This window comes from Anthonomus grandis, chromosome 1 (genome assembly GCF_022605725.1).
Source record: "Anthonomus grandis grandis chromosome 1, icAntGran1.3, whole genome shotgun sequence".
NCBI classification, from domain to species: Eukaryota; Metazoa; Arthropoda; class Insecta; order Coleoptera; family Curculionidae; genus Anthonomus; species Anthonomus grandis.
Window position 1 is genome coordinate 41,250,008 of NC_065546.1, and position 26,834 is coordinate 41,276,841.

General features: G+C 33.5%; 1 protein-coding gene across 1 annotated transcript in view; it reads right to left on the bottom strand.

The window, feature by feature from the left end:
• The window catches only part of LOC126742055 (5-oxoprolinase), a 144,588-nt gene that overhangs the window by 112,997 nt on the left and 4,757 nt on the right, over positions 1-26,834 (bottom strand). Inside the window, exons 2-13 of the mRNA XM_050448583.1 lie at positions 10,197-10,372; positions 9,828-10,019; positions 9,028-9,313; positions 8,676-8,918; positions 8,272-8,482; positions 7,625-7,877; positions 7,285-7,492; positions 6,298-6,471; positions 5,995-6,182; positions 5,766-5,931; positions 5,520-5,712; positions 427-684 (exon numbers count right to left, since the gene is read on the bottom strand). Of these exons, the coding sequence (XP_050304540.1) occupies positions 427-684; positions 5,520-5,712; positions 5,766-5,931; positions 5,995-6,182; positions 6,298-6,471; positions 7,285-7,492; positions 7,625-7,877; positions 8,272-8,482; positions 8,676-8,918; positions 9,028-9,313; positions 9,828-10,019; positions 10,197-10,358 (2,534 nt within the window). The 5' untranslated portion in view covers positions 10,359-10,372. The remainder of the gene's footprint in view (positions 1-426; positions 685-5,519; positions 5,713-5,765; positions 5,932-5,994; positions 6,183-6,297; positions 6,472-7,284; positions 7,493-7,624; positions 7,878-8,271; positions 8,483-8,675; positions 8,919-9,027; positions 9,314-9,827; positions 10,020-10,196; positions 10,373-26,834) is intronic.

Genomic DNA, 26,834 nt, shown 5'->3' on the forward strand with positions numbered 1-26,834 from the left:
GATGTCGTTTAGATTATTAATAAAATTATTATTATTAACAAAAATGTACTTAAGCTAATGTTTTTAGGTTTAATCCTATATTATTCTGCATCTTCAAAATTTGACTCGTTTTTCGAATATCCTGTATGGTAATTTATGCATAACTTTATTGGACACAATGATCGTTTTTTAATATTTTATACCTGCACCCTTATAGATGTTTCATCGTTTTTTAATATTTCATGGACTAAAATGAGTTAACGAAAATTGAAAATGTATAACGAAATAGTATACATAACTTATTAGGATCCGACGAACATTTTCTCATTTTTTAACAAAATGTTTTACTTAAACGCATTTAAAAAATATTTGTTAAGCTTGTTTTTAATATTTAAAAAACTTATTATCCCTCGGATGCGGCGCTGAATAAAACAATGCTAAACTTACTTATAAAACACTGGCGTAATGACCGTAAAGTCGGGTAAATGCGATCCGCCGGCCTTGGGATGATTAGAAAGGATTACGTCACCGGGGAAAAATTGTTGTCTAGCTTTCATTTGGAATTGAACCGCTTCTTGCATGGCTCCCAAGTGTACGGGAATGTGGGGGGCGTTGGATACCAGACCCCCGTCCGACCCAAAAAGGGCACATGAAAAATCCAGACGCTCCTTTATGTTTGTCGAAATTGACGTGCGTTGGAGGATCCTGAAATTAAAAGTTTTTTATGTAATTTTTAATTTTTTTTTTCAAAGGAACCAAATTGGATGTATATTAAGTAAAAATATTTATTAGGGTCTCAGCTAAGCTATAACTGTTGCATATAATAAGGTGCCGTAAGGACGTAATCTAATATAACTATTGTTGTGTAAGTGCAATAAATAAAATTTGCCTAAACAGCTAGCCCCTGGAGAAAGCTCGAACGATATACAGGGTGATTGACGACTGATAGTAGGTTAACCGTATATTCTAAGTTTTAATTTTTTTGTCGCTAACAAACTCCCATGGTCTATTGTAATAGACAAATAAATAAACGTGACCACATCGGACAGAATTATTTCTTTACTCATTTCCTAGCACATGTATGAAGCTTGTATGATGAATATCGCAATCGTATGTCGGCCATCTTGCTTGGCAAAATTGAGCTGACAGAAATTACCTCGTTGACATTGACTGAAATGTGATTTTGTTTATCACTAATAAAATCAAATTCAGTTAGTCTTAATCAATATGTTTCACCTTTCACATATATTTAATTTTTAATTGTAATGTAAATCTTATTAAGACTTTGAGCTGTAGAATTTGTTCTGATCAGTTCTGTCCAACAAATTTTAATAACGCTGATACTGCTGGCTTCACACTACAATACATATTTATTTTATCATTCATTTTCACATGAATCATTTAGAGAATTTATTTATAAGAATTGCACTGCCTATTTTTTGTTTTTATTTCATGGTCGTATCATACCACTTCCTGTGTTCACTGAGGCGAGACATAGATATAGAGACTAAGAGAGCTGAGCACGCAGAATGGATCAGAGTGAATGTTTCTGTTATAACAACTTGTAAGTTTATTTTTATTTTCTGTAAGCATTTGTCTTTCAGTTAACTTTTTTTTCAATATTATAGTTCCAAGTTATGTTCTTAGTATTATGAGACCAACAAATATATACTATGTATGTGATATATGCTATACTATAAGTTGTTTTTATTTTCAAAGAGTTTCTTTTGTATTTGATAGATATATTATTTTTTTAAATAATACTCTGTTATAAAATTTTTTATTAAGTTTTAAAATATGTTTAATTTAAGGAAACAGAAAGAAGTATGTATGTATATTAAGCAAAGTTAATTTATTCAGCAGCGACATTTAGATTTTTTTTTTCAATTATTATATATTTTTTTGAATATTTAATTTAGTTGTAGTTATTTAATATTTTTTGTATGTATCATTATATGTATTTTGTTTGCCATTTCTGTCTGCGTCTGACATGTTTTGTTTTTAAATTATTTTTAATAATATAGACTATTGTTTAACTTGTGTAAGTTTACTACATAAATGTTTGTACTTATGTCGTTAGTCTTAAGTATTATTCGAAAACATTACCTTAATTGTCTGCTAGCTGAACTATATACTTTATAAAATGTTCCTTTTTCTTCGTTTTACAATGTGGAAGAATAGAATCTGCACTGCATTAATTTGAATTTGTCGGCTTTTATTTGCATATATAGTTTTGTATTTTAGTTCTAAACATAATATGTATTGTATATTTGCAAATAAAAAACATTTATAATTAATATATTATTATCCTCTATAGAATCTGTGTTAGTAAAATAGGGATATTATTAACCCAATGGTAATGTCTTTACATGTATGATAAGAAAATAAGACAAAAATCTTAACAATATTTTCTAATCTGTTTGAGTTGGCATAGTTCAGTACTAACAAAATACTTTTAAACATTTTAAGATTAATTCTAATTTATATATCTATTATAATGAATAATATGTATAATTGTAAGTAATTATTTTTCAGGAATATTAAATAATAAATGTAATAAAGAAAACCTTTGTTTTTTTTCGGTTTTGAAATTGGTGATATGTTGTACACTATTGCTCACTGACTATTCTGCCGTCCTAAGTTAAAAAGACGCATCTCAAGATTTTAAGTTTTTGAGTTATTGCGATTTATCGGTTTTTTATTATTATGGTTATTTATTACGCGCTTAAAATTACCAAAAATCCTAAGCGAAAAAGGCGCTTAGGAAATTCAGATAAGCTACCTGCAGGTAATAGGTCCTGTCGGGTAATAAGGCCTATATTCAAAAAAACCGTTTTAAATTAATCGCAAATCGATTGCGTTGGGTCCGCGTCTCTTATTGGTCCATTTACAAACGACATTCGAACGGACTACCCGCGTTCCTCGCTTTCGGGTTTCGGGCGTCAGTAAGTTCCAACGACTTGTGTCGACGGGTCGCCGCGTGTGATATTATAAGGATACAACGAATAAAAACGTAAGTATTTTTAGTATTTATAATTGTATTTTTAATTTATAACTGCAGATATTTTGGTTAGACTTTATATTTTGTGATTTCAATAGTTTATTAGATTAAATTTAGCCGACATAATTTAAATAAATTTACATAATATTTCGTCATGGATGGGTAATAAGGCCTATAAAAATAAGCTATAGGCCTTATTACCCTCCATGTAGGCCTTATTATCCTCATGACAAATTAATGTTTTTATTAACATATTATTAAACTTCTAAACTATTCTCGTTTTACTTTCAGTGATTTTTAACATCATGCCTCCTAAAAGGGCACCTTGGTGCGAGGAGGATTTAATATCAGCAGTTCGATCTGTTCAACGCGGTACTCTGAGTACATATGGGGCTGCGGCAAGGTTTAATATTCCCAGAAGAACCTAATAAAAAGACTAGGGCGTAAATCTATTTTAAAAGAAGAACAAGAAGCTGATCTCGTTAAAAGAATAATGAGATTTAGTGAAATAGCCTGTGACTCCACGGATCCTTTGTCGATTGGTATTCAGATTCTGCGAAGATAACAAAATTGCTCATCAATTTAATACAACTTCAAAACTTGCTGGTAAATACTGGCTTAAGGCTTTTATGAAGAGAAATCCTGTAATTTCTAAAAGAAAAGCACAGTTTATGAATCCAGCTAGGGCTCAAAAACTTAATAAATTTATAGTTGATGATCATTTTTCAAAAATAGGGAAAATGTATGATGATCTTGATTTAATTAATCACCCTGAAAGACTTTATAATATGGATGAAAAAGGATGCCGCTTGACTATTCACCACCAGCCAACCGTGTTAGCTAAGAAAGGAGTAAAACGTGTTCACTTTCAATCGTCAGAACATGCAGAGAGGATGTGTCAATGCCCTTGGAATACCAATACCTCCTATGATTATTTTTAAACGAAAGAGGCTAAAGCCAGAATTACATGATAATTTGCCACCAGGAACTCTAGTGGAAAAATCAAGTAAAGGCTACATGACTAACGAACTTTTTAAAGAATTCCTTAAGCACTTACAAAAGCCCGATACAAAAGTCCAGGAAGGTGCCTCTTAGTTTTTGATGGTGCAGCTTGTCATCTTGATTTGTCAATTGTTGATGTTGGAGACTCCCTTGATATAGATCTCTACTGTTTGCCATCGAATACAACACATGAGGTTCAACCCCTCGACAAATCTGTATATCGTTCATTTGAGCATCATTGGGACAATGAGGTATTATTATTCTTGGATCAGAATCCTAACAAAAAGCTAACCAAATCACGTTTTAACATCATACTTTCAAATGTTTGGTCTAAATGCATGACACATAGTAACATTATAAACGGTTTTAAGGCTACTGGTCTGTTTCCATTAAATCCCGAGGCAATTCCAGGAACAGCATTTGCTTCTTCAATTCTCTCAGACGTACCGGCACTGGATGATACCAACAAAGAAAACAGGTGTTCACCTGAATCTCCTCAACCTGGTCCGTCTGGAATGGCATCCAACAAGTCTGGCAAATTTTCCTATTCCAATGTTTACTCTTCTGACTCGGATTCGACTGATGACCATATCCCTCTTGCTGAATTAAAGAGACGAACAACAAAAGTCACTTCTTTTAATGAGCTTTTGCCCACACCAGTAAAAACTAATGAAAAACCTAAAAAAAATCGAAATAAAGCTCTAAACTACAAAGGAACTCCAGTCACTAGAGATCTTTTTACCGAGGAGAACAAAAGTCGTGCCAAATTGAATAAAGATATTGAAAGCTGCAGGGAAAAGTTAAGTACCGAATGCTATTTCCATGGATGTGAGGAAGACAGGCAGGCCGATATGAGGCAGTGCAGCAAATGTCTTAAATGGTACCATGAGGAATGTGTTGGCTTAACAGTCAATGACATGGATGATTTTGAGTGTCCCGATGGCTGCTAAACTTCGCCCAATTAACTAGTTGTGCTATTTTTATGCATAGGCTTTATTAAACCTCCATCGGATAATAAGGCCGATTTGCGTTATTTTTCTTAATATTTATTTTTTGTTTTCTAATTTTTTTTAGAGATTATTTTTTTAAGTTTGTTAAAATTAATATAACCTTATAAGAACTTTGGTGTATTAAACTAAATATTAACATTACAGTCTTTCACTTTATTCAATTTTTTTCTTAGCTAGGCCTTATTCCCCTCAAGTACCTTAGACTTCATTTGAAAAATCGAATATGTTACCATTTTATATATATAAGCGGCAACGCTGCAGTGCTGAAAATATCTTAGATCATGCCATTGTCTACTACCATGGCAACCAAATTTTCAGAAAAATGCTACGTTCAATACGTTTCCATATACGGCTAATGTACTATCGGTCGTCAATTACCTTGTATTATGCAGGCTACTCCATTCAAAAAGATGCAGAACTTTATAGACACTCTACGAATCATTTTAGTTTTAGTGCCCATTAAACTGCTACCCTTTAAACTTCGTATTTTTAGATATGATTCATAATTTTACTCTTCAGTTTCTTACCTGCCCATCTGTTCGGCAATACTCATAAATCTATGACTAAATATGCTAAGTTGGATGGAATCCAGCTCAGGACCGATCTCTTTTATTTTTCCGGATCCGATGGTTATTTTTATATCTCCATATTTTGTTATTATCGCCGTACAGTCCGGTTCCACTAAGATGGTGCTTAGTTGATCCATTATTATACAGGGGCCTACAAAAAAATTCCTTTTTAATAATTATCCAAAATATCCAAGTTTTTGTTACCTATTAATTTATTTCCGGAATTTAAATCCTTCAACTGGTAAACGTTTGTTTCCAGCTCTTCGGTTTCAAAAAAAACTTTTGTTTTGGTGATCGGAGCTATTAAAAATGTTTCAGATGTGTCCAGTGGTGTTTCTTGTTCAATAAGGCTCTTTCCCACTCCCCTAACCTAGGAAATAAATAATAATTCATATAAAAACTAAGAGTTTTTAAGAATAATAGACATCAATACCCTAATATCATCAACAATAACATTTCTATTAGAAATAACAAATCCAAATTCAGATTTGTATCTTTCAATAAATGATTTCATGAAATCACCCTCTTTTGGGTGCAGAGATTCACTTTTCGTGCTACTGGGATTGCACATGAGGGCACAATCTGTTCCGTCGTAGCGCATATGTAGGTACGGTTCAAAAACTAGAAAAAAATTTACTTTAATAATTAAACTGAATGTTCTCGGAAAAGTTTCAGAATTTATACCAGGCATACTGGTACATTTATGGAAATCCATTTATAAGCATGTCTTACTAACCAATATCCTTATCAGAAAAACCGTGATTTTCCAATTCTTCTTTGCACTGCCGTTTTAAGGCTTCCAGACGACTATCGAAATATGCAAAATTCGTCGGGTCATAAATTTTAGCGCAAGATTCTTGAGCTTCCTGTACTACATCGGCCAGAGCCATCCCGTAAGCTGATAAAATGCCTTCAAAGTTAAAATAACTATAAGCATATCGCTTAATATCCGAAAGACTAAAAATTTCATTTTTCGTTATTTATGGCAAATCACAGATAACATCATTAGGAAGTCATAATCAAAGGATTAAATGAAAAATAATGAAAAATAACTCAAAGAATAAACAAAATTCAAATGCATTCCTTACGGGCTTTTTTGAACGTTTTAAATAGGTCTGAAAGTTCAACAGGTTCTTTAAAGCAGACATTGAAAAGATATAAAAGATGTGACATTTTTAGGAGGTTATTTCAGACCCGAAAAAATCTGAAATTACTTTGTGACTACAATTTAATTAAAATTTGTGACAATATATATATATATATATATATAGTTTAATTAAAACTTGTATCACATGCAAATTTATGGTTGACTCTTGATATACAAGTGTACCAATATTTTTTCTATAGACATATTGCTGGTCTACCTGGTTGGTATATAAGGAGCCATGGCCACTTGGAGGCCAGTTCAGGTCAGAATATTGGAACATCTTTTAAATCAAAATAAATACAGTGTAAATAATTGTTTCTAGCAGGCTTAAGTCATTACATTCAGTCTACGTGTATAATCAATCAGTTAATTATTTTTGTGCATCAAACGCTTTAATTCACACTTAAATTTCTATTCAAATTTGTGTGTATAGACGTTAATAAATTTTTAACTGGGCTCGATAAACATACATACATATATTTATATCAAGCACCCCAGTATTAATACATTTTCCTAAATCATCCCCACGGAATGTTTCCAGGATACACCAATATATTAAAATATAAAGTTATTTACCTGCATATTTATGAACAAAAACTGTTGACATCCCCAATGATCTTGCTATGGCACAAGCATGCTGTCCACCGGCACCACCGAAGCATGCTAAAGCATGTCTGGAAGTGTCATAACCTTTTCCTTGGGTTAGGGCTCTTATTGGTCGACACATGGCTTCGTTAGCTACATGAATGAAGCCCATAGCTACATCTTGAACTGACATTTTAACCTAGAAAATAATATTTTTTTATGAACTGAGGCCAATAGTTTAATTTTTTGCTTTTTTGTATATAATTACAAGTAAGAGAATCAATCTGCGTTTTTTTATGTCCTCTTTAGCACACAAATAAATATGACTTACCTTTTCGCCTTTCCTTTTTTGACTTACTAAAAACTCATTTATTTTATGAGTTAAAATCTCAAATTGTTTAACGGTGGCCTCCTTATCTAACGGAGAATCTTCATTAGGACCGAATATTTTCGGAAAAAAGTCTGGAAGAAGACGGCCTAGGACCAAATTGGCATCAGTAACTGTTAAGGGGCCACCTTTCTTATAACAAACAGGACCTGGATGAGCTCCTGCTGATTCTGGACCAACTACGAACATTCCAGATCTGGAAAAATAGTTTTCGGATTAACTCTTTACACCACATCATCCTTCAAAAAAATCATCTTGTGACATGTCAGGGTAAATTATTGCAATTAAAGGTAGAATGTGTGTACTGAAGAATTGTACAGGGTGGTCGTAGAGTAAGTAAGACTTTTTAAATCGCTCGAACCCGTCGATTTTATTTTCTTTCTGGGCATATTTTGCGTGGATTGGAGTTATTCTCATTCACAATTTGCAATTTGAAAAGAAAAAACATTTTTTTAGCAGAGCTCAACTTTTTCAACAGAGATTAAAAAAACCGAGATATTGAATATATTTCTTACTTTACGACCAACCTTCATATATTATGTAGGAGTATTTCTATTCTATTTGAAATTGCTAAATCTGGATGTCCTTACCTAAAAAACAACATAGAACCACCACCTGCAGCCACAGTATTAACATCCAACTGCGGCGCTTGGATCGTGACACCAGCTGTGGTACTCTCATAAACATGTTCAAAGTTTCCTGCGAATCTAGATACGTCCGTGGAAGTACCACCCATATCAAAGCCAATTACCGGCAGGTCAGTTTCCTTTTGCCAAGTCGTCATCGCATAACCCACTACACCTTAAAGTTCGAAAATTTTAAATAGGTTTAATTATTTTTCGCAACATATGGCAACAATGCTGAAACGATAAGCTACGAGCCGTGACGAACCTGCCGGATTTTTCACTTGCGCGCACATTAGTTTTGAATACTAAGCGGCGTTATCGGTTGCTCCTCATATTCCACTAACACCCTGTACAAATTTTAATCTTACCTCCAGCGGGTCCAGAAAGGATTGCCCTAGCCCCATTAAAATTTTGCATGGGCGTTAAACCTCCATCACTTTGCATAAATAGTACCCTTGTACCTTTAAGGTTATCCTTGAATCCGCTACAGAAACCTTCAATGTATTTCTTTACATGAGGAGTCAAGTAGGCATCAGCGCATGACGTAAATCCCCTGGGCACGATTCTGGTCATAGCTATCACTTGATGAGAGAGTGAGATATGCCTAAAACCTATTAGAAAGAATACATATATTGGTATAAAAGATTATATATGATAAATTTCTAAATGAAGTTCAGTTGGTTGTCAAAGGTCCAACAGAAAACTTATAAATCACTTTACCAATTTCCTGCGCAATTTTCCCAACTTCAACTTCATGCTCAAAGAAGGTGTAACTGTGCGCAAATGCAACGGAAATACTCTCGTATCCTTTCAACTTAACTGCCAATAATTTTTTCCGAACTTCATCTTTATCCAACTCTTTATTTACGTAGAATTTTTCGCCACTTTTTCCAGTGACAACGCGCCAGTTATTCGTAGAAAGTTCGCATTTTTCATCTAGAGTCGGTATTACTCTGCAGTTGATTTCCACCACTTCAGAGTAAAGAACTTCTGGCCGACGAATGTTCTAAAAAGGCATTTTTGAATAAGAGAAAGATGAAGCATCATTCCGCTGCTTCTAGTGAGATATTCGACAGGAAGGTTCTGTCACATCTCAAAAGTTTCATCTCCTAATAAGCTACGTAGGTAAAAAATATCATTTAAAAAAAGAATAAACTGAAAGTTAAATAAGCCAAGCACTCTTTTTATTCTAAAATTGCGCCGTTCAATAGCCGGTGACAGCTCATATTCGAACGAGAATCTGCAAATACTCGGCATATTATTGTCGTATCGATTTCTGGCTGTCTATAGAGAGTCAAATAACCGGAATTCCATAAGAGCTTTTATCTTTGATTTATATGAACAAGTTCCCTGAAAGAGATTTTTACACCTCAATAATAACTTTTTGACAAATGTGGAAGATGGATCGAAATAAATGAATAAAATTCAAGAAATCCCTTTTTTTTGGTGTTTGGACAACGTATGCATATCGAATAGTAATTCGGTTTTTAAAGCCTCAAATATGTTGATATATTTCTTACCAAATCGAAAATTTTCGGCCTAGCTTGATTTCCAATTAAGAGAATATCTTTGAAGCCTTGGTTGGTAACAAATACCATTTTCTCCCCTTTCCTTTCCAATAAGGCGTTCGTGGCCACCGTCGTTCCCATTCTGATCCACTCTATTACCGAGTTGTCTATGTGCCCATTTTTGTCCACATTTTTTTTAGTTTCCTGGAAATAAATAACACAGCATTTAAGGAGTGTTTAATCGAGTAAAAGCCATGGGTTCCCTTCTTTCTGTTTTTCTGTACCAGACATGTTTGACTGGGGATAATATGCGGCTCGGAATACTACACGAGCACATAAATTACGAATTTGATACTCTTTAATATAACTTATTTTGCTTACTTCAAGTATAATTCTTCTGATTCCTTCTGTGGGAGCATCCTTATAATGTTGGGGATCTTCGGAGAGTAACTTAAGGACTCTAATCTTACCACCTGGACAGATTGCGAAGACATCGGTGAATGTTCCTCCTCTATCAATGGCAAATTTAAATTTGGTAGGCATTTTTTCCTTGAATCCTATAAATAAGTGGAAATTCTCTTTTTACCAACTATAAATTTGAATTAACGTTTAACTCCAGTTTAAGTGGAGCTATGTAACACACCACACATTTCATTCTTCAGTTCCATTATGCCAAGTATTGCATAATGGAACTAGAAATCACCAAATCATCAAATAAACCATCAGCTCTTAAACCTAATTTGAGGGTTTACTAATTTAAAATGGATCCAAATTTTAAATTTATGTAGCTATTTAATTAAGACATCTTGGCTAGCCTCAAAAACTTATAATATAAATTGCATAACCTGACAAAATCGCTAAGTGTGTTGTGTATTTTTCACCTTCAACACCTGATCATGGGTTTCCTGGGATTCATGTTAATTTTTAGTGGTATTTAAAGAAAACGCAATGTTAACGATAAATTCAGCTTTAGTAGCTTGAAATATATCTAGACAAATCACAGTTGTCGAACCATTAAGCCGATTTTCAACGTTGGATTGGTAAGAACCGCGGTTACTCTTTTGGTTGACAATTTTGACAGGTAAGTGTAACGTATTGGTCTCCCATTACTTAAAAATTCTGATCTAAAGAAACAGTCGCTAAAATGAATTGGTTATTAGGAATCAAAGAGTTTATGTTTTTTCTTTTATGTTTGATTGAAAAATAAAGTCGAATTTTTTGATTTTCCAGAGCTTTAGCAACTCTTTTCTCTCGAATAAACTATTGTGCTTTTATTTATCTAAATAAATTATGTATAATGGTTATATAAATTTGCATGGATGAACCCCTAAACACCTTATTGCCGAAATTAGTTTTATATGTTTTTTCCTTTAATTAAACTTTTTTTTTTACTAAGTAGCGTATTAATACTTTACTATGAAGTAGTTGAAAAGAATATAAAATATGTATGCGTAATAAATATAACATAATATAAAATTTCCAACATAGGTACCATCAAGCAAATTCCTTGTCGTTTCCAGGTCCTCAACCTTAACTACTACTTGTTCTTCTTGATAATTTAAAACTAATTGGTATATATTTTTCAGAATTTATAAAGGGCGCACACCATATCGTAATCCTCAATCAATTTTTTACAAATCAAGCATATAGTCGCCTTCGCTCTTATCGTGCGGGTTCAAAGGTCACCACGTAATATGAATCAAATTGAAAAATTAGTGGCTGCCAAAATGTTATTTCCTTGAGAGTTTGACAATACATTGAGCCACATAAGTATAAAGCCCGTTGGGTATACGCCTCATCGGTATATGCCTAGAATCTCCGATATTCTGCTAAGTTGCCAGACATAATATTTACTTTTCTTTTTTGAAAAATTGTCTGAAATAGACGGAATTCTCAATAACAATTTTTCTTTACGCAATAATCTCTAAATCTAAGCATTTTATACTTTTTATGAGAGCAGAAATGCCTCCCTAGCCTTTCATTAAAATTGTACATATTTCATTAAAAAATGGTTGTTATTTAAATTTTTGAAAAATTAGTATACGATTTAGCATGACCCTATGTATGTGCATCACATACTAATTTGTCGATTTCAGGGCACGGCGTCTAATTTTAAACGATTATTTGATCTTGTCTTCTTCTTTGTTTATGTGTGATTGTGTTTTTTTGTAATAATTATTGGGAAACTATACATTTCGGTATAATGACAAACAATTAATTTGTATTATGTGTGATGCAGTGCAGTAGAGACCAGACAACTACTTTTTTTGTTTAAAGGCAAGTTCATGTTACAATCTCACTTTTAAAATGACATTTTAATTTTATGATTTATTATTTATCGTTCGACCCAATCTATACGTTGATGCACAGAAAATTAAAAAAGTTGTGTTATCTTTTCTTTTATATCAGTTAAAAGTCAAAAAAAGATAAAAAATAACTAAAAAAAAACTGGTGAATGCGGCGGGCATTTCTATCTCCCAGCGCATTCACCAATTCATTTATTTAACTTTGTTTAAAAAGATAAATACGAGGCGAGCTACGACAGTTCTTTAAAATGTCGTTTTCTTATGAATATTTATTTATTTACACATTACAAGGCAAAAAAAGATTGAAACTAACTATTAAAAAAATGGAGAATGCGCCGGGCATATCTATCCCCCAGCGCATTCACCAATTCATTTACTTAGCTGTAAAAAAAAATTTTGTACTTTTTAATCATACCTAAATAATAACTGAAATGTAAAAAGAAGACTAATTATTTTAATAACGAAAAAGAAAATAAGGGATTGCTTAGAATGTACAAGAAGAAGTAGCTAAAGCGCTTGGAATTAGTTTAAGAATGGTGCAAAAGGTTGTATATGAAAACAAGAACAATCTTATTTCCAAGCAGGAAACAAAGTGTAAAAGGAAGAAGCCGAAGACTGAAGATTTAAGTGAATGTGTAAAAATGAAGTAACAAATTTGACTAAAAAAAGAAACTAATTATAACTATCATTATTATCATTAACAGAGTCGGAAAACTCTTCGTCATTTTCCGAATCTTCTTCAAATGGAGCAAGATCAATGGTTCAACTTGGATATCGAGTACTTTTTCTCTCTTCCACCAGGTTCTAATAATGTTTTCTGTGTGATCCACTGATTTCCGCCAATACTCCTTTGTGATGTGATTCAATGCCTCATTCCAAACAGCTTCAACCTGGTCAGATCTAAGCCCAGTACCCACATGCTTCTCATAATAAGATTTTGACCCTGCCCATATAAACTCAATGGCATTAAACTGACAATGGTATGGTGGCAATCTTAAAACTTCATGGTCATATTCACGTACTATTTCGTCAACAGCATATATTTTTGGTCTTTTCAGCGATTTTGCAATTGAAAGAAGTTCGGATTTTAGCATATATGGCAAGGGATTCTGATTTTCTTTTACTAACCATTCATAAATTTTGCTTTTTCTCCAACTTCCATTTGGTTGTTTATTCAAAATTCTTAAATGATATGACGCATTGTCTAATACTATTAAGAAAGGTTCTTGCAAGTTCGGTATTAACTGTTCCTTTAACCATTTTTCAAACATTTCGCAATTCATATTGTCATAATAATCCATACTTTTAGACTTAGAAGAAAAAATTAAACTTGCACCTGGAACGAATCCCCTTGAAGACCCGGCATGTAAAATAATAAATCGTTTTCCCTGACCACATCCTTTTTTTCTTTTGACGCTTTTCACAGATTCATCTTGCCAAGATTTTATTCCACTCCCGTTTGAAAATATCCAAGTTTCATCTAAGAATACCACTTTCCTTAACTTTGATTTTTCATTTTGTGTATATTGTCTTAAAAATCCTATTCGTTGGCTCACAATATTTGGTAGTTAAACACAAATATCTTCTATTGCAGTCTTTTTTATAGCGAAAACCTATGCTTTTAATTAATTTTGATAAAGCAGAAAGTCCAATTTCCAAAGTGCCGCGTTGCTTTAAAACAACCCTCAGAAATGGCAGCGTTATATTTGTTTTTAGCCTATATAGTTCATAAATCCTATCCCTTACTTCCATTTTTACACATTCACTTAAATCTTTAGTCTTCGGCTTCTTCCTTTTACACTTTTTTTCCTTCTTGGGAATAAGATTGTTCTTGTTTTCATATACAACCTTTTGCACCATTCTTAAACTAATTCCAAGCGCTTTAGCTACTTCTTCTTGTACATTCTTAGGCAACCCTTTATTTTCTTTTTCGTTCTCGAACTAATTAATAACATTAACTATCATTTTTTTGGCTTGAGGATTTCGAAATCCACAAAAAGGCTTTTTCTTTTCCATAATTTGAAATTTAAATTATCTTGTGACAAATAATGTCATCCGTCAATCGAAACGAGACAGGCATGTTTGTTATGAAAGTAATTGTTTTAGAACCACTGACATTTATCATTTTATCTTCTTTTGATACATTAACGCTGCATATATCTGTTTCGTTTATCGAACACGTTGTAGTTAAAAAACGTTTGCGCAAATTAAGATGCACCCGCGCGATAAGAGCGATTTTGACTATAGCCTTCTTCTAGACTGTATAAACGAAAAAGTCCAAAACCGAGCGTCCGTGACGTCACGATTTCCTCTATTTTGAAGAACCAGAATCACAGAAATGCATTGATAAATACCAACTAAGAACCGTCCCACGCTGAAAATTGGCTAAAGAAAGTAAAATAAGAGAGGCGTTAAATGATAGCACGTTTCGGTCACATTTTTGACACTTGACAGTTAGTCGTTGGAATGGCTGGAAAAGGCAGCGCACCATCACTGGGACTATACTGATATTATCATTTTTTTTCGCTCAGTCACAGATTTACAGAATACCCAAGTAAATCTGTGGTTCAGTATTTGGCATGTTACCCATTTCCATAAGTTTCCTTGTTTTGAGTTTTTTAAAAATTAAAACTGTACTTAATATAGTAGTCTTTTTTTCGTGAAAACCTGAAGAAGATCTTCAACAGAAATCTACAGGTATGTATATCTTGAATGTTTGTATATACATTTATATTAATTTTAGATTTTAAAGTTTATTATCAGTAATTATGAAAAACAAAGACAATTTCATGAGAAGTTTAAATCTGTGGACAGTAAAAGACACAAATTGATTGATTTCTTAACAGGACCTGATTTCTTAAGAGGTCCAATATGTTTAATACTTGGGTACAGATTCTTAAGCCTTGAAACCATGAAAATATCAGTAATAAATAATTCTATGCATGTGAAAATTGTTTTAATATACATTCTTTCAAGTCCAATTCAAGAAGAAACCAGATGCCATTCCTGCAGTTAACCTGCCAGTCTTAATACAAGATAAGTTAGAATGATCTTCATAACAAGTAACCCCACCAGAGGTGTAAGCTTAAGCTTAATTTTGATAAACTGCTTGGGTTAAATTAAGCTCTTTAATTAGTATTTTAGCTTTATCATAATAATAAATTTAACTTAATAATCTTAGACTGACACCACTGTGGTGTGGCCAAAGGATATTTTGCATGATATATTTGAAATTAATAAAATAATATATTTTTATTTGTTTGAGTCCAAGATATACAGAACATATAAAAATGTCTTTTATCAGATCACAATTATAAAGAACTGACTACTTTTGATCAGATCAAGCAGTAGGCGACAACAGAATATGCTAATGGATTGAAAGTTAAAAACTGCACCCAGGTGCTTAGTAATACCATAGGATTCTAAATGGACAATATGGCAAAACAGAGTGAGATTATTTTTTTTTTGAATGATTTTAATAATTAATATTTTAGAAAATATGCTTTCTATTTCAAGATATTGGATTTCAAAGATTTCAAAATAAACTACCCAGTGAACCTCAATATGGAGCAGAGTTCTTCTTGTTTCTGTACAGACTTTTTGACAGATTCAATGTCAAAACTTACTCAAAATGCAATGCGAAACCTGAGAGAAGAGCAATTTCAGCAGCTTTAATACATGAGCAATTTTGTATCCTCTACAAATCTGGATAATTAGTAATTCCTTGGTGATTTTATAAAAATTTTCTTGCCTTTGTACATTTACTATAATCTTTTGCCACACCCTGTATAAATTTTATTTTACTAAGGTTGCTCTTCATACAACAAAGTGCCTCATTCAATTAAGTCGTAAGTTTATATACTATGGAATTTGGAAAAATGTTTATATTTTATTTAATACTTTAACAAGCATGTATAACTGTTAATTTTGATTGTATAACTTGTGAATTTTTTTGTGAAATCTCTTTATAATGCATTTGTGATTTTTTTATCTTTTGCTTCTGCTGCTATAATGTTTACTTGTTCTCTCTTTCATTGCTAATTTGTTGATTTTTATTTAATTTATAATATTTAGTAAGGGACATTACTGGTGAATTGAGTATGCAGTAATTTCTTGTTGTTTTTTTTAAATTTTTATTGGCCTTTTATAACACCCTGAATAAATTATAACTTGCAAAGTTTGTTGCTCATACAACAAAGTTCCTAATTAAATTGAGTCAGAAGTTTATACATTATGGAATTTGGAAGAATTTCTATAAAAATAATCTTCTTATAACATAGTTATACATTTTGTGACTGTTTCTTGTTTAATTTCTGAGATCTAGAGCTTTGTATCTAGTAGGATATGTATTGGTATTTCAGAAATTATAGTACTCAAATAGAATAAGTGACAAATCGAGGACTTTATTTAATATGGAAACAAAAAAGGTCCCGCTTTTAACACGAGTGAAATTCAAATTTGGCGCCATAATCAAATTTAAGATTACACTCTATTATGACGTCACAAACTCATTTTTACTTCCGGTTAGTACTACTTCGCGACATTCAGAGGGCGGCAGTCAATCGGCTTTCAGTGTTCTCTTGTATACATTTGTGTTTTGTGAGTGTTATATTGGCTCTTAAGGGAGTTTCCTATCTAAGAATATTAATCTATATTTAGCCGCTTTCTTTCGGACCGGATCAGCTAAACACAACGCGTTATGTTTCATTTATCATGTTCATTCGCAGTTTGACAGTTGGAGGATCAAGATTTGAACATTTCTGAACATACTGAACATTTCATTTTTATAACCAATCGTGTCCGCTTGGACGTGTTTGGTAGAGCTGTAAAAAAAGTAACTATTCGTTACTCGAGTACTCGTTACTTACTCAGATCCGAAGTAACGGATATCGATGACAGCTTACAAACGGTGATTCGAGTACTCGTTTCTCTACGGCTTTCGCTGGGCGCATTGGCAGTAATGGCAGTCCGCCACCGGTGCGAATATTCAGTGGCTAGTTAGTAGTAAGAAATATAAAGCGAATACAGGAATCGACTATAGTCGGGGCCGGTGGGTGAGGCGAGGGCGCTGGCAATAGAAGACTTATGTTATGACTTGTGGGGTGGATTGGGTTGTGTTGTCTGCTGCAACTTCTACACTGCGCGAACGAAAAATATGTTTGGCTTTACGGTACGACATCGGTTTCGATATCGATAATGCACGTATCGACTATTTTGACAGATTGATTCGGTGATTCCCCGGTATAGTAAAACGTGTTTTTTATATGATAAATTTGTTGCAGTGTCATAGCAGAATAGACAGTGGCGTTTGCGATCGTTTCTTTTGTTGCTTGCAGTTGGTTTTCTATATTATATGGTGTATTTTATTTAATAGTGTATTTTGTAGAGAAAAAGGTAGGTTTTTATAGATGTTTTGTAAAATATTACAGAAAAAGTAAAGTTTTTCGTTATTAGAAAATATGATACAATAATCACTTAATAAATTTTTAAAACTCATTTCTATTGCTAAAACATTTTAAGGCTTAGTATGTCTGGATCTCAGAAACGAAGTGATATTTAGCACTATTTTACAACTTCTTCAAATGAAAATGCTAAATGTATATTATGTAGCACAATTTATTCTTACAAGGGTGAAACGACTTCAAACTTAAAGAAACATCTATCGAGCAAGCATCCGACGATTAATCTGCAAAAATCTGTTTCCAGAATTACCGTGGCGGTAGAGCAAAGATTGACAAACATTCAAGGTAAATTTGTTAATTTAAATTTATACATTATTGATTGCCTTAAAGGAATATGGTGCAAAAATAAACTAGTGTGTTTAATGAAGTTATCGGGCCCACTGATTTTTTGGATTAAATTTAACCCACTACTGTAACTTTTCCTAATAAAGAATAAATAAGTAAGAATTTTTTGTATCATAAAGCAAAAAGTAACAATTATTCCCTCCAAGTGGTGAAAATATAAAGTAACTGTACCTAATTGAAAGTTTTTTTTTGTTAATTTTAAGGGACGGGCCAAGGAAAGACATCAGCGTCTACCGTAAAAACAATATTACAATCATCAGAAACACAATCAGCATTAGAGCCAACTCACATCTCCAAAACACCGAAAGTACAGTCATCATTGGGAAATTTTGTATCCAGATCAATATCTCTACAGAAACAACAGAAAATTAATAACTTAATTTTGAACATTTCGACGCTTAATTCTAGAACTTGAACCATCTTATAAATTTCCTTCTAGACAGACTTTTAGTCAATTGTTACCCAAAAAATATGACGATGCAAAAGATGCTTTAAGTGTATTATTAAACAAAGCAAAATTTATTAACCTTACAACTGATGGCTGGACTTCGCTAGCCAATAAAAGCTATATATCGGCTCATTTTGTTTCTGATTGGGTATTTGTATCTGCTCTGTTGGATTTTTTCATTTATAAAGAAAGCCATACGTCAAAAAATGTATGTGAGCACATTCAAACTCTTGCGTCGCAATGGAATATATTAGATAAAATTCATGCAGTTACTACAGATAATGCAGCAAATATCGTTAATTCTATTAAAATAACCGGTTGGACACACATCCCTTGCTTTGCTCATACTTTAAACCTCCTTGTTCAACAAGCAATTAAAGAACTAGATACCATAAGAAAAAAAGTAAAATCTATAGTAGAATACTTTCACAGGAGCACTCAACCCAATACAAATTTTTTTTCCACTCAGAAGCAAATAAATTCTGATTCTACTCCAATAAAATTAAAAAATGGCGTACCTACTAGGTGGAATTCTCCTTTTTTAATGTTCGAAAGAATGATTAAGGTGGAAGAATCTCTCACAGCTACTATTGGCTTATTGCATTATCCAGTTGAACCGCTAACAGAACCCGAATGGAGTAGCTTAAAAGAAGCCTGTAAAATTTTAAAACCTTTTGATCAAGTTACTACGGAAATGAGTTCTGAGGAAGCAGTGACTTTATCAAAAGTGATTAACCTTGTTCGGGGCCTAAATGTTGTGCTTCAAAAATTTCAGGATACCATTACACAACAGGACTCCAAGAAATTATTAATTAGTTTATTGGAATCTATGTCAACTAGGTTTGTAAATATTGAATTGAATAATACAATATCCAAAGCGGCAATATTAGATCCTCGATTTAAGGACGGAGCATTTAGTACTGATGTACTTGCTAAAAAACTAAAGAAAAAATTCAAGACCTAGTTGTCCAATTAATTAATAAAGAAAAGCAAGATCAGGATCAAACTTTGGACAATAAGTTACCAAAAAATGAGTCAGAAGTAAATAAAGAAGACAATGAAATTCATCTAGTCTGGAAAGATTTTGATAGGCAAACAAAAGACATTTCAGTCCAAAGTTCAGTTTCTCAAGCCATAATAAAAATCAGAATGTACATGGAAGATGCCCCTATTGATAGAAAACAAAGACCCCTTGCAATATTGGAAAAGCAGGAAATTAATTTATCCCCATCTTAGTAAATTGGCCAAGAAATATTTGGGTATAGTCGCCACCTCTGTACCTTCTGAACGGATATTTTCGAAAGCAGGAGAGATTGTATCTCGAAAAAGAAGCTCTATTAAAAGCAAGAATGTCCAAAGTTTACTCTTTCTAAACGTTAATCAAAATATTTTCTAAATAATTATTTTTAAGGGAAAATACGTGTCGTGTATATTTTATTTGAATAATAAATCTGATTATTTTAAATACACACCCTTCCCTGAAAAAATAAAACAGATTTTTAATAACAAAAAATATGTTCAAATAGTACTGAAAAGAAAAAACATATAAATCTAATTAAAATCCAAATTTCCACTTTAAAATTACACTAAGTGTAATATTGTTTATTAATTCCCCTATGACCCTTATGTTTCTATGCAATGTTTTTAAATAAGTTCTATATAAAGTTGCATCGGGTAAAACCCGTGAAAAATGTAATATTCATTATTTAACTTCAAACCGAATACCAATAATACCTAATGCAAAATTTAAGGAAACGAGTACTCGAATAACGGATCAGATCTCCGAAGTAACGAGTACTGGTACCGAAAATAACGAATCGTTACAAGTAGTTAAAAGTAACCGAATCTGACAGCACTAGTGTTTGGTTTGGTTAAAGTAACTTCGTAACTTGTCAGCTGTCGCTGTCATCATTTTGTTTGTTTGTAAATAATACTCCAGACGCCAGTAATGTTATATGTAATTAGTTCTTAAACATAGATCAAAAAAGAAAACTAGGCATAATAAATTTGTGTCATTTTTAAAAAGGAAATAATTTGTTGTTTGTTGTTATTTTTTCCCGCACTTATTTCAATATTTTTGACATTTGACGTGTAGAAAACAGCTCCGGACGTGTGTAATTACTGTTCCAAATTGATGACGTATAAAGGGACTAAAGGGTTAATTGGTGACGACTGACGTCACGTATCTCAACACGGTTATAGCTATAACCGCTTAGCCGTGTTTGGTTAATACCATTTAGGAACGGTAATAATCGATAGACCGCTTGGAATCGGTTTTTGTTTGGATCAAGATCCTAACCCTAGTTCTTTCGGAGGACAATATTCAAACATGTTCTTCTGAACAAACAAATCGGTATCAAATCATGATTCAATTTAGTTGCAAAAGAAAGCGACTTTTATTGCAAAAAACGAGCAAGTGACAATGCCAATCCACGGGTCAGAAAAATAAAAGAAAAAATCAACACCTAAATTTTAACCCTTAACTACTATCCGCCGGGTCAAACTGACTCAAGGCATATTCGTTTTTTGCGCCATCTAGTGTTTCATAGGAGAGGAGAAGTGTCTTAGTGGTTGCGTTGATATTTTTTTTCGGTCTAGTGGGTCAAATTGACCCGGGAATATACAGTAAGTATTTCGTTATACGATTTGATCGATATTTTATTGATTTTTTTGACATTTAAGGTCAGTTTTCATGTGGCGATAATGTCGCGACTTTAGTGCCATGACACTAAAAGTCACGACATTTTAAAACATGTAAACTTCAAAGTCACGTTGTCGTGACAACAATTTGACGCCGTGGCATTAGTGTCGCGATATCAAAAATATCATGTTGTTATTTTTGTGACATTTTATGTTAGTTCCAAGTAACAAACCTTGTGAAAACTGCAATTCCGCATTGTCGTGACTACGTGGCATTAAGTTTACGAGTCCCGCGTGTGAAAGTGAGGTTAAAAAGAATAAGTTTACAAGGTTTAAATAATGGAAAAAGGAAATAGTTTTTTTGATATTGTTCACTTTTTGGAGGAATATGAGAGAGTTCCTTGTTTGTGGAATAAGATTAATCGTGAATTTAAAGACAGAATCGCAAGAAGCAAAGCAGAAGAACATTTATTAGCTAGAACTGGAATTAAAGACGTAAAAACATTGCGCAAAAAAAATAAGGAGTATTCGTGGTACATACAATACAGAAGTACGGAAAATTAAAAACAGTAAAAAAACTGGAAGTGGAACGGGAGATGTGTATGTTCCAAAGCTTTTTTGGTTTGAAGTTGCTGATAGATTCCTAAGACCAACAACAGAAATATTCTCGGAATCAAACCTGGTAAGTGAATTAATACTTTTTCTATAGTTAATACATTTATTACAAAATAAGAAATATTCACAAAATCATTTGATCTTGCCAGTCTACAGCGCCTTCTCCAACAAAATATGTCGCATAATTATTTCTTTTTTCACGGGCTTCGTTGCGGTAATTTCGATTTTTTGTAGCCCTTAGATTAACTAATCCCTCAGAAGGTTCCTTATGCCAACTTCCTTGTATAATTTTACCCTGCACAAAGTCTTCTGCATCACAAGTTATGCTATCATTAGCGGGTCCAATGGTTTTTCGAATCCAGTTGTGTAGGGCACAAGTACCTTTTGCTATTTTAACTGCAGTACGTTCAGCTACACATATTGGTTTCCTGTATATACGAAATCGACTGGCTAGTATACCAAAAGCATTCTCTACAATGCGCCTCGCACGGCAATGTCGGTAGTTAAAGATCTTCTGTTCGTATGGCATGTCTGGACGTCGAGGGTATTGAGTCATGAGATACCGTTTTAATGGAAAGGCATCATCTCCTAAGATAACACATTCTGGTGGAATCTCTAGTGCATTTGATTCAAGTGCAGTTTTAAATGCACAATGATCGAAAATTGCGCCATCTGATTGACTTCCATATCCCCCGATGTCTATTAATGTGAAACAATAATCGTGATCGACTAGTGCTAACAGGACAATGCTAAATGTTCCCTTGTAATTAAAATACAAAGATGTCGTATTGGGTGGGCATTGAATTACCACGTGCTTGCCGTCTAATGCTCCCACGCAGCCTGGGAAGTTCCATTTCTTATCAAATCCTTGTGCTATATTCTTCCATACGTTTTTGTCCCTTGGTATCTGAAACAATAACCAACTATTATACTAGGTACTGTAAAGCTCAACTAAAAAAATCATTTTTCTAATTTTCAATTCTAAATAATTTTTTTTTTACAGCGACCGGATGATGACGAGGATGAAGAAGAGGAGGAGGATGAAGCTGCTCGTACAGCGATTGAGAATCCGTCTATGGACAACAATGCTACTCTAAATAATGCAAACACCAGCGGTATCTTAAATCCATCAACTAGCAATACTTCAGAGTCAAATCCAGCAAGAGCAGTCACAAAACGGCCACTCACATCTCGATGTCGCAAAAAGCAAATATCATCAATCGATAATGCTGTAGCCTACTTAGAAAAAATTTCAAATGCTCACGCAAACAACGGATTTATAGCATTTGGGACTTCCGTTGGTATGCAACTAGAAAAGCTACCGTTACCAGCAGCATTAAAATTTCAGAGTGAAATCCAAAATCTGATTACACAAACTCGCTTACAATATTTAGAGCAGAATTCTTTATCAGATTCCTCTCGTCCCAGTTCATCCTTTAGCACAAGTAGCGTGCATACTCCAACTACAACCCAATATGCACAAAATTTTGGGGAAGGCGGTGTAACCAATCAATCAGTCGCAATAGACTCTACATATATAGCGCCACCACTAAGTTCTCCACTACAAACATACTTTTCGAATTGGTCACTTCAGCAATTATAGTGTAAGCAACGTGTTTTATCGCGCTTATACAAATTATGTTACATAAACATTTTTATGAGTTAGTGTTTTTTTTATGCGTTTATAATAAAAATTATGAGGGATCACAGAATAAATGTTTTGTTTTCATATTAACGTGTTTCAATGTTACATTTGGTTACATTAATAAATTACTTACCTTTATAAATTCCTTCAATCCTGCATATATGGCGTCCAACACATCAGGTAGGAATATACTTATTGAACGTTTCGGGACTCGATACAAATACTGTAAAGAAGATAATGAGTCTCCTGTAGCCGAGTACCTCAGAGTTATTTGAAGCTTCAATTTAGCTGATAATGCGTCTCGCATAACAGTATTCTTCTTTTGAATGCTAGTTTGAACCTTCCCAAGTAGAATATTAAACATAGCCTGGTCTATGCGCATGAAATTCAAAAAGCTTGAAGGATCTTCTGCAGCAAGTTCTCGTATAAGGGTGTTACATGCACCCAATTTATTTCTTCGTTGGATCCATTGTCTTACCCAGATTTTTTTTTCACTTTTCCTTTTTTTTCTTTTTTTTCACTTATAATTAAACTTAACACTCGTGCAGCTGCCGCAATCACTTCAGTCGACGCCATTTTTAGTTTAATGCAAAAGTCAAGACATTGAATACATGAAAACACTCACAAAAAATGTCATATTGTCATGACTTTAACTGTCATGACATTATTATGTCGCATGAAAACGAGCCTTAATGTGGATAAACACTTCATAATATACATATACTTTGTTTTGTTTTTAGATTATGACACAAAAAATAATACTTTTTGAGAAGATCTGGAGTCTATAAATAAGCCTGAAGAAAATAGAACTACTTCAAATGAACCATCAACCAGCGGCACAAACGTTATTGACGACAGACAGATTTCATGTAACCTGATTTTTGACAACGGAGACGAAAGCGATAAGGTCGAATGTGATTCTGAAGAATTCAGTGAACATGACAGCGATAGCGAAAATGAGTGGCAGTCAGATGATGAACCATTGGGTCAGTCAGAGTTATCATCGGAAAGTGAATATGAAGACGAAGGACAAACAGTAAAGAAAACAAAATTGTGGTATGGAAAAGATAAAACTAAGTGGTGTCAGGTGCCCTTGCCTAGGGGAAAAACGAAAAGTACTAATATTATAAAAATACTTCCTGGATTGAAAGGACCAGCTCGCCAGAACTCTCCCTCATCGGAGTTGGAATCTTGGAGAGTTCTCATCACACACTCTATTCTTGAAAAGATTGTTGAACATACCAATACAAAAATTAGAGCTATGCAAGGTCAGTATACAACTTTCAAGAAGCGAAAAAATAGCAGATCATTATTTCGACCAGTTTTTATTCAAGAGACCGATAAAATTGAAATAGAGGCGTTTTAGGCCTTTTATATTTGCTGGGTTCTTTTAAATCCGGACACGAAGATCTACGATCTCTATGGGCTACCGACGGGACAGGTTGAGATATATTTCGTTGTACGATGTCTCTTGCACTTTTTTCTTTCCTATTATGTTGCCTAAGATTCGACGATATGGTTACCAGGCGGGAGAGAATGAAAGTCGACAAACTGGCTGCAATATCCGAAATTTATAATGAATTTGTTGAAAACTCAATGATGTGTTACACGCCCTCTGAATTCTTAACCGTAGATGAAATGTTAGTTCCTTTTAGAGGGCGCTGCGGTTTTAGAATGTACATGCCTGCTAAGCCGGCGAAATACGGCATCAAGATTCAAATTTTAGCAGATTCCAAATCACATTATATGATTAATTCTGAAATCTACACCGGAAAACGCAGTGACCGGTCTAACTTGTCTATACCGACAGAAACAGTACTTCGTTTAGTTGGTCCTGTGGTTGGGACCAATAGAAACATAACGGGAGATAATTGGTACACATCAATGGAATTAACTGGTGAACTTCTCAATCGTAAGCTTACATATGTTGGCACAGTCAAGATGAATAAAAGATTTGTTCCACCCGAATTCTTACCTTGCAAAAAACGTGAAGTAGAGTCCTCCATTTTCGGGTTTACCTCTACTCACACTATTGTGTCTCACGTTCCCAAAAAAAACAAATACGTAATATTGTTGTCGACAATGCACAACGATATGTTGTAGACGACTCATCAAAAAAGCCGGATATAGTGTTATTTTACAAGGATACAAAAGCCGGTGTTGACGCACTAGACCAGAAATGTGCAACATATTCGACATCTCGCAGGACACGCCGATGGCCAATGATTTTGAACGTTTCTGCAATCAACAGCAGAGTTATCTATCAATTTGCTGCCGAAGGCAAAGAAATTTGTAGATTAAATTTTCTAAAAAATCTTGGTCGTCAACTATGCGAACCCTATTTGAGATCGAGAGTTTACAACAACAAAATACCACGTAGGTTGAGAGAACTGACTGCAGATATACTTGGGGTTGTTATAAAAACGCATTGTGCTCTTCAGCAGGCTCAGGGTGCATCCAAAAGAAAGAGATGTGCTTTCTGCCCACCGAAAAAGGACCGCAAAACGAACACCTTCTGCGATTCCTGCAAAATACCAGTTTGCCAGCAATGTTCAAAAAAAATCTGCCAAAGTGTGTTTAGGATATTTCGGCCAACAAAATTTGTTTATTAATGTTTATTTCATCATTTTTTATGAATAAATTAGTTTATTTTGATCAAACAGTTTTTTATTTTCAAAATAAATAAGTGGGTCATACTGACCCGCGGGTAGCTGTAATGTTTTACCGTTGATTGAATATTTGGGAAGATACGCAATCCTGTGTTAAAAAGTGTACCCGGTCGACTATCGGATTGCCGTTCAGTTTCGTGCACCGTGTGGTGCTGCCGCGAAGCGTCATATCTAGGAACGATTTATTTTAGCTGCGTGGACTTGGCTTTTGGCTTCTTTGAGTCAGGTTTTCAACGACGCTGGAATCTCCGGTTACGCGGCCGTGTTGGATATTTTTTAAGATATGGGATGATGTTGCCAACTATGTTTTTATTATTTTTTTTTAACATACAACACGGTGTCATTTATGTGGTGGTCAAGTGATAAGTGATATACTTAAGGGTGGAGGCATATTGAAATTTCTTAAAAGTTAAATTTTATAAACAAATAATTATTTACCAAAATATGTTTTTGAGACAAAAATTAATACAAAAATATATATAAAAAGCTATTTTTACAAAATTACCATTTTTACTATTTTTATAAAATTAACAAAGTTTAATACACGTTATAATTCCAACAAACATTATGTTTCCTCCATTTTGTGTTCAAGAGGGTCAAGTTTTTAAATAAAAAGCCCGTTGCACTTAATTAACTAAAAACTAATATACAAAAAATATGTGGAACAAATTTTAAGATATAAGTAGGTTTCACGTAAATTTTATAAAGAATAATTGAAATAATTCTTAAGACTTAATACCGATGGTAATATAACTTCTTGATCAATATTTTTTTGTAAAAAGTAACTCATTTTGTCATGTGATTCAATATCTGAAAAATTGTACAGCGTAGTGAGAGTGTGAGACCTGTAAAGTAAGGGGTTGTGAGTGAGGATGTTAATAGAAATAGA